At 38.8% G+C, this 13,414-nt stretch overlaps 1 protein-coding gene across 4 annotated transcripts in view; it reads right to left on the bottom strand.

Annotated features, from left to right (window-relative positions):
* Window positions 1-260: 260 nt before the first annotated feature.
* LOC127847259 (paramyosin-like) overlaps window positions 261-13,414 on the bottom strand; it is a 71,986-nt gene continuing 58,832 nt past the window's right edge. Inside the window, exons 27-30 of one of the 4 annotated variants that reach the window (XM_052379053.1) lie at window positions 6,748-6,901; window positions 5,439-5,534; window positions 2,459-2,538; window positions 261-668 (exon numbers count right to left, since the gene is read on the bottom strand). In XM_052379053.1, coding sequence (XP_052235013.1) covers window positions 521-668; window positions 2,459-2,538; window positions 5,439-5,534; window positions 6,748-6,901 — 478 coding nt within the window. In that variant the 3' untranslated portion in view covers window positions 261-520. Of the gene's footprint in view, window positions 2,539-5,438; window positions 5,535-6,747; window positions 6,902-13,414 lie in introns of all 4 variants that reach the window. The other 3 variants (XR_008033878.1, XR_008033879.1, XR_008033880.1) reach the window with 3 other exon arrangements.

The following is a 13,414-nucleotide window of genomic DNA, read 5'->3' on the forward strand; positions in this document are numbered from 1 at the left end:
AATGGTAATGGGGGTATAACAAAGATGTTTAGTCAAAAGCCACACAAATTAGGGTTATGGTACATATTTTAATAACAAAAAAATAAATGAATAGACAAATGTTGAATGACTGTATACTGATAACAAGGGTAAAAATGCTTCAATATTGCACATAAACAAATAAACACTTAACTTATAAATACTCTTTTGGTATTAGAAAAACATAGATAGACCCACAAAATAGATCGATCCAAAAAAAACAAAAAAACTCAAGTCAAATCTAAAAACTATGACTAATTTCTTTGATAATAAAATGTATTAAAAAAACTAATTGAAGGATAGCAAAATATATATAAGTGTAGAAAGTTCTCATTTAATCAGAAACAGCTTTGACTAGGTAAAAAAAATGATGGAAAGCTCAGATGGTAAAAACAATCTGACTAAAATAAAAGCAATAACAGCTATGACTGGATACAAAAAAAAAATCAACGCCGAGTTTATAAACACAACCAGATGTAAGAGAAGAACATGTGGGCACCCATCAGTGGAAGGAGGGTACCTCGTGTGGATAATGCTGCATGTAGGTAGGCTTAGTGAGGTCACGTATAAAGGTCACGCAGTTCCCGTCACTGATGTTGAAACTCTCTGTCCGACCCATGAGGTACCGCTTCCTGTTCTGGCCCAATGTCCTACAGACGGAGGGTATTTGACATTAACAAGCCCATGGGTTCAGGTGAAATAATTGACATGTTGAGGTAAATAAGGTTAGGTTTTAACCCATTTATGCCTAGTGGACTCTCCCATACTTGTAAATTGGATCAATTTATTTCCAAAATTAGGGATGTCTAGTATATTTATTTCTATATTTAGAATATTTCTTACAGAAATTCCTTTAATCAAACAGCGCAGACCCTAATGAGACGCTGCATCATGAGGCATCTCATCTGGGTCTACGCTGTTTGCCAAGGCCTTTTTTCTAGACACTAGGCATAAATGGGTTAAGGAAGGACATTACTGGGTGCACTAAAAGTCGGGTAAGAGTAGGGAAATGACACAATCCTGTTGAGTTGGTTTTTTCTTCAAATTTTAGGGCAAAATTTGGCCTCATTCCCAGGCACACACATACATATTGAAATTTTAAAGAAAAAAAAGAGTTACTAAATCTAAATGTTCAGTCCAAGCCTGTATCAATTTTATTTTTGCAAAATGTAATGTTAAAAAACATATTTTGAATGTGATCATATTTATAAGCGAAAAAGAACAACAGACATTCCAAATGCATAAGTGGAAACAACACATTGTTTTTTAATCTAAAGGGCACATTACCTTTTCCCACAACGGTGGGAAAAAGCACTTCCTATCTTAAAGTATGATGCAAAATGTAATATTTTAACCCACATGAAGCTTACAATCACTATAATGTTAGTGGTACCAATAATTTATATGCAGGGTGTAGATAAGCAGATTTATCTCATTCTGTTTTAATATTTCACCAACTAAACAAAAATTGCTTATCACAAACATCTTTACATTGTGCTTGATGATCTCACATGATTTACTTACCATACTGATGATCTCACATGATTTACTTACCTGAGTGATGATCTTGCATGATTTACTTACCTGACTGATGATCTCACATGATTTACTTACCTGACAGATGATCTCACATGATTTACTTACCTGACTCATGATCTCACATGATTTACTTACCTGACTGGTGTGATTTACTTACCTGACTGATGCTCTCGCATGATTTACTTACCTGACTGATGATCTCACATAATTTACTTACCTGACTGATGATGCCACATGATTTACTTACCTGACTGATGATCTCACATGATTTACTTACCTGACTGATGATATCACATGATTTACTTACCTGATTGATGATCTCACATGATTAATTACCTGACTGATGATCTCACATGATTTACTTGCCTACCTGATATTCTCACATGATTTACTTGCCTGACTTATGATCTCACATGATTTACTTACCTGACTGATGATCTCACATGATTTACTTACCTGACTGATTATCTCACATGATTTACTTACTAGACTGATGATCTCACATTATTTACTTACCAGACTGATGACCTCACATGATTTACTTACCTGACTTGATGATCTCACATGATTTACTTACCTCACTGATGATCTCACATGATTTACTTACATGATTGATTATCTCACATAATTTACTTACCTGACTTGATGATCTCACATGATTTACTTACCTGACTGGTGTGATTTACTTACCTGACTGATGATCTCACATGATTTACTTACCTGACTGATGATCTCTCATGATTCACTTACCTGACTTGATGATCTCACATGATTTACTTACCTCACTGATGATCTCACATGATTTACTTACCTGATTGATGATCTCACATGATTTACTTACCTGATTGATGATCTCACATGATTTACTTACCTGATTGATGATCTCACATGATTTACTTACCTGACTGCACTAATTTTAGGCTTGTTGACCTCATATGCAAGAATGTGGGGTAAGATTACACTAGGTGCCATTTTAGATTCCTGTAAAAAATATGTATTTCTATTATATTTGTTGCATAATTTTATTTCTGTTAATATTGTGTTGATACTTTCTCACAAGATCACATGCTATGTGAACAAAATACATGATCGTCCAGTTATTTACAGTCATTGTATCAAAATAATTCGACATAATGCTGAGTTGCTTTTTGCTAATACTGCACTTATTTTTTTGCCACACAAGAAAAGCAAAATAAACTAAACAATTCTTTTTTTTTACAATAGCCAGTTCCAACTGAATCAGAGTAATACCAAAACAGAGACGAGTATTCAACTTCATGTTAAAATGTTTAGATTAAATATGTTAGATTTTTGTTGTCCCCATAATTTGGTGTGTTGCAAGTTTTGATGTGTGGATCACTGGAAATAAAAAATGTGTTCAGCATATCAGTACACAATTAATGGTGATGAAATACTTGAATTAGAAGTTAAACTTTAATGGTTGAGATAAATACTGAATTTTTTTTTCCACAAACTTGTTATTGTAGTGGATAGCCAAAATACTGACCAACCATCCCAACCACCAGTTGCTCAATATACCCCCCTTTAACCCTGTACCACTTTGCTACGTATTTCTATGCAATTGAAGTCCCTTAGAAAGTTAAATTTCATTGAAGAACTTTCTGACTAGATTCAAGTTTTTAATGCTTCATTTCCAATCCTTAGATACTGATGAGCAGCAAACAGCATAAATGCTGAACAGACTGCGAGTTACTTGCAGGCTGTTCTGGTTTTATGCTGTTTGCAAATAGCAATTTTTACTTTGCTTCTGAGTGGAAAAGGGTTAATACATCGTTTTCAGAGGTATACACATGTACATTAATTTACTTACAACAAAGAAGTAACCAATTGAAAAAAACATAGCCACATTCTGGGAAAACAGGGCTTAATGCAAGTGTGTAACGTGTCATACTATCTATCTAAGTGTGTAACGTGTCATACTATCTATCTAAGTGTGTAACGTGTCATACCATCTATCTAAGTGTGTAATGTGTAATACCATCTATCTAAGTGTGTAACGTGTCATATCATCTATCTAAGTGTGTTACGTGTCATACCATCTCGTCTACTGAATGTATTAACTAGGGTAACTGACATTTTGTGAATTGTTCAGTAATGTATATTTTCTGACATTTTCTAAAATACTGTAAGAGCACTTACGTGGTTTTTTGCATTCAAAATATTTGAGTGTTGAAATTATGGTAACTGGCCCTTTCTTAATTTGTTATTGTTTTAAAAAAAGGCATATCAATTTTGGAGTTTTGTTTCGTTTTTCAAGTGTTATTATAATACTAATCAGAAAATTTGAGTACGAAAACATGTGGATTATTTTAATAAAACAGTTTTTTGCTTCTCCTGAAAATTGAACAAAATGTCAGTTACGCTACTTTTTATATTCAGAAAATGACATTTGTTCGTAATGTTAATTTCGAAAATTTGGTAAAAACACTATTTTTACCAAAAAGGTTGACTTAATATTCTAACAGTTGATGTATGTCACCTTAATAAACACAAAAATGGAAAAAAATAAAAATGTATAAAAATGTCAGTTACATGACTTATTACATTCAGTAGACGATCTATCTTAGTGTGTAACGTGTCATACCATCTATCTAAGTGTGTAACTGTCATACCATCTATCTAAGTGTGTAACGTGTCATACCATCTATCTAAGTGTGTAACGTGTCATACCATCTATCTAAGTGTGTAATGTGTCATACCATCTATCTAAGTGTGTAACGTGTCATACCATATACCTAAGTGTGTAACGCGTCATACCATCTATCTAAGTGTGTAATGTGTCATACCATCTATCTAAGTGTGTAACGTGTCATACCATCTATATAAGTGTGTAACGTGTCATACCATCTATCTAAGTGTGTAACGCGTCATACCATCTATCTTAGTGTGTAATGTGTCATCCCATCTATCTAAGTGTGTAACGTGTCATACCATCTATCTAAGTGTATTATGTGTCATACTATCTATCTAAGTGTGTAACGTGTCATACCATCTATTTAAGTGTGTAATGTGTCATATCATCTATCTAAGTGTGTAACGTGTCAAACCATCTATGTAAGTGTGTAATGTTTCATACCATCTATCTAAGTGTGTAATGTGTCATACTATCTATCTAAGTGTGTAACATGTCATACCATCTATCTAAGTGTGTAATGTGTCATACCATCTATCTAAGTGTGTAACATGTCATACCATCTATCTAAGTGTGTCACGTGTCATACCATCTATCTAAGTGTGTAATGTGTCATACCATCTATCTAAGTGTGTAACGTGTCATACCATCTAAGTGTGTAACATGTCATACCTTATATCTAAGTGTGTAATGTGTCATACCATCTATCTAAGTGTGTAACGTGTCATACCATCTATCTAAGTGTGTAATGTGTCATACCATCTATCTAAGTGTGTAATGTGTCATACTATCTATCTAAGTGTGTAACGTGTCATACCATCTATCTAAGTGTGTAATGTGTCATATCATCTATCTAAGTGTGTAGCGTGTCATACCATCTATCTAAGTGTGTAACGTGTCATACCATCTATCTAAGTGTGTAATGTGTCATACCAACGATCTAAGTGTGTAACGTGTCATACCATCTATCTAAGTGTGTAATGTGTCATACCAACGATCTAAGTGTGTAATGTGTCATCCCATCTATCTAACGTGTAATGCACTATCTAATCAGGAATGACAACTCCGCTTTAAATGGAATTTTTATATAAGAGACTTCCTTTTAATGAAAAATTCCATAAAGTGAAGAGTTGTCCCCATGCAGACTACACAGGCTTATGTGGAACACTTAACACAATTTTATTGCAGTAAGCCTAGTTTTCCAAGAATAAGACTCATATGTAGTTACCAGGGACTGTTGGGACCAGAGTCTCTCAGTTCCACAGTGGTTATTGATGGCAGATCCCTGCAGCTCTGATGGCAGTCGCAGTAACTCAGCCTCCAGCTGTGAATAATCGGTGCGACTAAAGTTGTATTGAAACATAAATATTTGATTTCCACGCACATTTTTATTTTTGAACTTGGCTGAGATATCATAAGAACAGATGTTTCCACAAAATTCAGGAAGATTGGAAAAAAAATGACTTAGAGAATGTTAACAGGCTTTTTTAATCTGATCTAGTGACATTGTTTTTTACCTCACATGACCCAGTTTCAACTTCAGCCAAGATTAAATGTGGACCTATGCTGTGACATAGTTTCATAAAGATTGGACAATAAATTTGGCCCATAAAAGCTTTAATCCGGTTCAACTATACTTGTTAAAGAAAACTGCACTACTTCCATTGGCCATGATTTTCATAGTATCAGAAACATTTTCATACTCTGTGACATCATTAACCCTTTGCATGCTGGGAAATTTGTCGTCTGCTTAAATGTCGTCTGCTGAATTTCTAAAATTATCATTTTCTTCAATTTTTTTCAAAGAATACTATCAGAATAGCAAACAGTTTGAATCCTGATGAGACGCCACGTTCAGTGGCGTCTCATCTGGATCCAAACTGTTTGCAAAGGCCTTAAAAATTCGGTTCCTGCACTGAAAGGGTTAAAACATATGTTTTGACAGTTTGATGACGATTCAAATGTGACTTCTACAGTGTTAGCAGGCCTTTTCTTTAATTTGACGCACTGACCTAGTTTTTGACCTCCAGTAATCCAGTTTTGAACCAGGCAGAGATATCATTGGTACAATAATTATGACAAAGGTTCTTGAAGATTGGACTATAATTGTGGCCTCTAGAAGGTTGACGACAAATTACAGACAAAATGCAATCACAAAAGATCGAAATGGTGAACCAAAACGTGTTCAAAATATTGCAGTTGTGCTAGAAATTTTATAAAAAAGACATTTTTTATAAACACAAACAAACTAACAACAGACCGTTTCAGAAGTTATACAATAATCGCCATCACTTGGACAAACTGCTGAATTTATTGACCTCATTCTTGCTCCTGACATTTGCTAACAACAAAGCTTGATGCATCTGGGTTGTCGTTCTAATATATATCCTCTCCTCTAAAACATTGCTTTCAGGGGTAAAACAATTGCATCAATTAATTCACTCACAACTAAGTAACAACCCATTTAAAGAGCAAAAAAAAAATTTCTTCAATTTGACCTCATGTCCTCAATTTGGCCTCATGACCTAACAACAAACCTTCATGCATTTGGGTTGCCGTTTCAAGAGCAGAGCCTGTAGTTGTTTCCTGGGGACCTGTGTGGCGGCGTTGTTGAAGATGGTCTGTCTGTCCTTGTCTTTGAGTAGGGGATGTACCAGGAGTATTCCCGTCTCCAGAAGGACCTCGTTGAATCTGAGGAGAAATATGCATATGAACCTTATTGTTTAGAACTGGGCTTAATGCGTGATGTCTCTTCTAAACGAAAATCTAGTATAATGTATGAGCGTAGTGTGCCATGATCAGTGACCTCACTTAGGCTTAATCTGTATGTTTGTTTAGAAGAGACTTCCTACATGTAAAACCAAAAAATTCCATAGAGCTGATAAGGTTTTCCCTGAGCCAGACTCATGTATGGACAGAGACACACACATGTAGTTGGTTGGGTAGCTTAGGCTTACTCATGTATGGACAGAGACACATACATGTAGTTGGTTGGGTAGCTTAGGCTTACTCATGTATGGACAGAGACACATACATGTAGTTGGTTGGGTAGCTTAGGCTTACTCATGTATGGACAGAGACACATACATGTAGTTGGTTGGGTAGCTTAGGCTTACTCATGTATGGACAGAGACACATACATGTAGTTGGTTGGGTAGCTTAGGCTTACTCATGTATGGACAGAGACACATACATGTAGTTGGTTGGGTAGCTTTGGCTTACTCATGTATGGACAGAGACACATACATGTAGTTGGTTGGGTAGCTTAGGCTTACTCATGTATGGACAGAGACACATACATGTAGTTGGTTGGGTAGCTTAGGCTTACTCATGTATGGACAGAGACACGCACATGTAGTTGGTTGGGTAGCTTAGGCTTACTCATGTATGGACAGAGACACATACATGTAGTTGGTTGGGTAGCTTAGGCTTACTCATGTATGGACAGAGACACATACATGTAGTTGGTTGGGTAGCTTAGGCTTACTCATGTATGGATAGAGACACATACATGTAGTTGGTTGGGTAGCTTAGGCTTACTCATGTATGGACAGAGACACATACATGTAGTTGGTTGGGTAGCTTAGGCTTACTCATGTATGGACAGAGACACATACATGTAGTTGGTTGGGTAGCTTACGCTTACTCATGTATGGACAGAGACACATACATGTAGTTGGTTGGGTAGCTTAGGCTTACTCATGTATGGACAGAGACACATACATGTAGTTGGTTGGGTAGCTTAGGCTTACTCATGTATTGACAGAGACACGCACATGTAGTTGATTGGGTAGCTTAGGCTTACTCATGTTTGGACAGAGACACGCACATGTAGTTGGTTGGGTAGCTTAGGCTTACTCATGTATGGACAGAGACACATACATGTAGTTGGTTGGGTAGCTTAGGCTTACTCATGTATGGACAGAGACACGCACATGTAGTTGGTTGGGTAGCTTAGGCTTACTCATGTATGGACAGAGACACATACATGTAGTTGGTTGGGTAGCTTAGGCTTACTCATGTATGGACAGAGACACATACATGTAGTTGGTTGGGTAGCTTAGGCTTACTCATATATGGACAGAGACACATACATGTAGTTGGTTGGGTAGCTTAGGCTTACTCATGTATGGACAGAGACATATACATGTAGTTGGTTGGGTAGCTTAGGCTTACTCATGTATTGACAGAGACACGCACATGTAGTTGATTGGGTAGCTTAGGCTTACTCATGTTTGGACAGAGACACATACATGTAGTTGGTTGGGTAACTTAGGCTTACTCATGTATGGACAGAGACACATACATGTAGTTGGTTGGGTAGCTTTGGCTTACTCATGTATGGACAGAGACACATACATGTAGTTGGTTGGGTAGCTTAGGCTTACTCATGTATGGACAGAGACACATACATGTAGTTGGTTGGGTAGCTTAGGCTTACTCATGTATGGACAGAGACATATACATGTAGTTGGTTGGGTAGCTTAGGCTTACTCATGTATTGACAGAGACACGCACATGTAGTTGATTGGGTAGCTTAGGCTTACTCATGTATGGACAGAGACACGCACATGTAGTTGGTTGGGTAGCTTAGGCTTACTCATGTATGGACAGAGACACATACATGTAGTTGGTTGGGTAGCTTAGGCTTACTCATGTATGGACAGAGACACGCACATGTAGTTGGTTGGGTAGCTTAGGCTTACTCATGTATGGACAGAGACACATACATGTAGTTGGTTGGGTAGCTTAGGCTTACTCATGTATGGACAAATACACATACATGTAGTTGGTTGGGTAGCTTAGGCTTACTCATGTAAGGACAGAGACACATACATGTAGTTGGATGGGTAGCTTTGGCTTACTCATGTATGGACAGAGACACATACATGTAGTTGGTTGGGTAGCTTAGGCTTACTCATGTATGGACAGAGACACATACATGTAGTTGGTTGGGTAGCTTAGGCTTACTCATGTATGGACAAACACATACATGTAGTTGGTTGGGAAGCTTAGGCTTACTCATGTATGGACAGAGACACATACATGTAGTTGGTTGGGTAGCTTAGGCTTACTCATGTATGGACAGAGACACACACATGTAGTTGGTTGGGTAGCTTAGGCTTACTCATGTATGGACAGAGACACATACATGTAGTTGGTTGGGTAACTTAGGCTTACTCATGTATGGACAGAGACACATACATGTAGTTGGTTGGGTAGCTTAGGCTTACTCATATATGGACAGAGACACATACATGTAGTTGGTTGGGTAGCTTAGGCTTACTCATGTATGGACAGAGACACATACATGTAGTTGGTTGGGTAGCTTAGGCTTACTCATGTATGGACAGAGACACATACATGTAGTTGGTTGGGTAGCTTAGGCTTACTCATGTATGGACAGAGACACATACATGTAGTTGGTTGGGTAGCTTTGGCTTACTCATGTATGGACAGAGACACATACATGTAGTTGGTTGGGTAGCTTAGGCTTACTGATGTATGGACAGAGACACATACATGTAGTTGGTTGGGTAGCTTTGGCTTACTCATGTATGGACAGAGACACATACATGTAGTTGGTTGAGTAGCTTAGGCTTACTCATGTATGGACAGAGACACATACATGTAGTTGGTTGGGTAGCTTAGGCTTACTCATGTATGGACAGAGACACACACATGTAGTTGGTTGGGTAGCTTAGGCTTACTCATGTATGGACAGAGACACATACATGTAGTTGGTTGGGTAGCTTAGGCTTACTCATGTATGGACAGAGACACATACATGTAGTTGGTTGGGTAGCTTAGGCTTACTCATGTATGGACAGAGACACATACATGTAGTTGGTTGGGTAGCTTAGGCTTACTCATGTATGGACAGAGACATATACATGTAGTTGGTTGGGTAGCTTAGGCTTACTCATGTATTGACAGAGACACGCACATGTAGTTGATTGGGTAGCTTAGGCTTACTCATGTATGGACAGAGACACGCACATGTAGTTGGTTGGGTAGCTTAGGCTTACTCATGTATGGACAGAGACACATACATGTAGTTGGTTGGGTAGCTTAGGCTTACTCATGTATGGACAGAGACACGCACATGTAGTTGGTTGGGTAGCTAAGGCTTACTCATGTATGGACAGAGACACATACATGTAGTTGGTTGGGTAGCTTAGGCTTACTCATGTATGGACAAAGACACATACATGTAGTTGGTTGGGAAGCTTAGGCTTACTCATGTATGGACAGAGACACATACATGTAGTTGGTTGGGTAACTTAGGCTTACTCATGTATGGACAGAGACACATACATGTAGTTGGTTGGGTAGCTTAGGCTTACTCATGTATGGACAGAGACACATACATGTAGTTGGTTGGGTAGCTTAGGCTTACTCATGTATGGACAGAGACACATACATGTAGTTGGTTGGGTAGCTTAGGCTTACTCATGTATGGACAGAGACACATACATGTAGTTGGTTGGGTAGCTTAGGCTTACTCATGTATGGACAGAGACACATACATGTAGTTGGTTGGGTAGCTTAGGCTTACTCATGTATGGACAGAGACACATACATGTAGTTGGTTGGGTAGCTTAGGCTTACTCATGTATGGACAGAGACACATACATGTAGTTGGTTGGGTAGCTTAGGCTTACTCATGTATGGACAGAGACACATACATGTAGTTGATTGGGTAGCTTAGGCTTACTCATGTAAGGACAGAGACACATACATGTAGTTGGTTGGGTAGCTTAGGCTTACTCATGTATGGACAGAGACACATACATGTAGTTGGTTGGGTAGCTTAGGCTTACTCATGTAAGGACAGAGACACATACATGTAGTTGGTTGGGTAGCTTAGGCTTACTCATGTAAGGACAGAGACACATACATGTAGTTGGTTGGGTAGCTTAGGCTTACTCATGTATGGACAGAGACACATACATGTAGTTGGTTGGGTAGCTTAGGCTTACTCATGTATGGACAGAGACACATACATGTAGTTGGTTGGGTAGCTTAGGCTTACTCATGTATGGACAGAGACACATACATGTAGTTGATTGGGTAGCTTAGGCTTACTCATGTAAGGACAGAGACACATACATGTAGTTGATTGGGTAGCTTAGGCTTACTCATGTATGGACAGAGACACATACATGTAGTTGGTTGGGTAGCTTAGGCTTACTCATGTATGGACATAGACACACACATGTAGTTGGTTGGGTAGCTTAGGCTTACTCATGTATGGACAGAGACACATACATGTAGTTGGTTGGGTAGCTTAGGCTTACTCATGTATGGACAGAGACACATACATGTAGTTGGTTGGGTAGCTTACGCTTACTCATGTATGGACAGACACATACATGTAGTTGGTTGGGTAGCTTAGGCTTACTCATGTATGGACAGAGACACATACATGTAGTTGGTTGGGTAGCTAAGGCTTACTCATGTATGGACAGAGACACATACATGTAGTTGGTTGGGTAGCTTAGGCTTACTCATGTATGGACAGAGACACATACATGTAGTTGGTTGGGTAGCTTAGGCTTACTCATGTATGGACAGAGACACATACATGTAGTTGGTTGGGTAGCTTAGGCTTACTCATGTATGGACAAACACATACATGTAGTTGGTTGGGTAGCTTAGGCTTACTCATGTATGGACAGACACATACATGTAGTTGGTTGGGTAGCTTAGGCTTACTCATGTATGGACAGAGACACATACATGTAGTTGGTTGGGTAGCTTAGGCTTACTCATGTATGGACAGAGACACATACATGTAGTTGGTTGGGTAGCTTAGGCTTACTCATGTATGGACAGAGACACATACATGTCGTTGGTTGGGTAGCTTAGGCTTACTCATGTATGGACAGAGACACATACATGTAGTTGGTTGGGTAGCTTAGGCTTACTCATGTATGGACAGCGACACATACATGTAGTTGGTTGGGTAGCTTAGGCTTACTCATGTATGGACAAACACATACATGTAGTTGGTTGGGTAGCTTAGGCTTACTCATGTATGGACAGCGACACATACATGTAGTTGGTTGGGTAGCTTAGGCTTACTCATGTATGGACAGAGACACATACATGTAGTTGGTTGGGTAGCTTAGGCTTACTGATGTATGGACAGAGACACATACATGTAGTTGGTTGGGTAGCTTAGGCTTACTCATGTAAGGACAGAGACACATACATGTAGTTGGTTGGGTAGCATAGGCTTACTCATGTATGGATAGAGACACATACATGTAGTTGGTTGGGTAGCTTAGGCTTACTCATGTATGGACAGAGACACATACATGTAGTTGGTTGGGTAGCTTAGGCTTACTCATGTATGGACAAACACATACATGTAGTTGGTTGGGTAGCTTAGGCTTACTCATGTATGGACAAACACATACATGTAGTTGGTTGGGTAGCTTAGGCTTACTCATGTATGGACAGAGACACATACATGTAGTTGGTTGGGTAGCTTAGGCTTACTCGTGTATGGACAGAGACACATACATGTAGTTGGTTGGGTAGCTTAGGCTTACTCATGTATGGACAGAGACACATACATGTAGTTGGTTGGGTAGCTTAGGCTTACTCATGTATGGACAGAGACACATACATGTAGTTGGTTGGGTAGCTTAGGCTTACTCATGTATGGACAGAGACACATACATGTAGTTGGTTGGGTAGCTTAGGCTTACTCATGTATGGACAGAGACACATACATGTAGTTGGTTGGGTAGCTTAGGCTTACTCGTGTATGGACAGAGACACATACATGTAGTTGGTTGGGTAGCTTAGGCTTACTCATGTATGGACAGAGACACATACATGTAGTTGGTTGGGTAGCTTAGGCTTACTCATGTATGGACAGAGACACATACATGTAGTTGGTTGGGTAGCTTAGGCTTACTCATGTATGGACAGAGACACATACATGTAGTTGGTTGGGTAGCTTAGGCTTACTCATGTATGGACAGAGACACATACATGTAGTTGGTTGGGTAGCTTAGGCTTACTCATGTATGGACAGAGACACATACATGTAGTTGGTTGGGTAGCTTAGGCTTACTCATGTATGGACAAACACATACATGTAGTTGGTTGGGTAGCTTAGGCTTACTCATGTATGGACAGACACACACATGTAGTTGGTTGGGTAGCTTAGGCTTACTCATGTATGGA

This window comes from Dreissena polymorpha, chromosome 10, assembly GCF_020536995.1.
Source record: "Dreissena polymorpha isolate Duluth1 chromosome 10, UMN_Dpol_1.0, whole genome shotgun sequence".
Lineage (NCBI taxonomy): Eukaryota > Metazoa > Mollusca > Bivalvia > Myida > Dreissenidae > Dreissena > Dreissena polymorpha.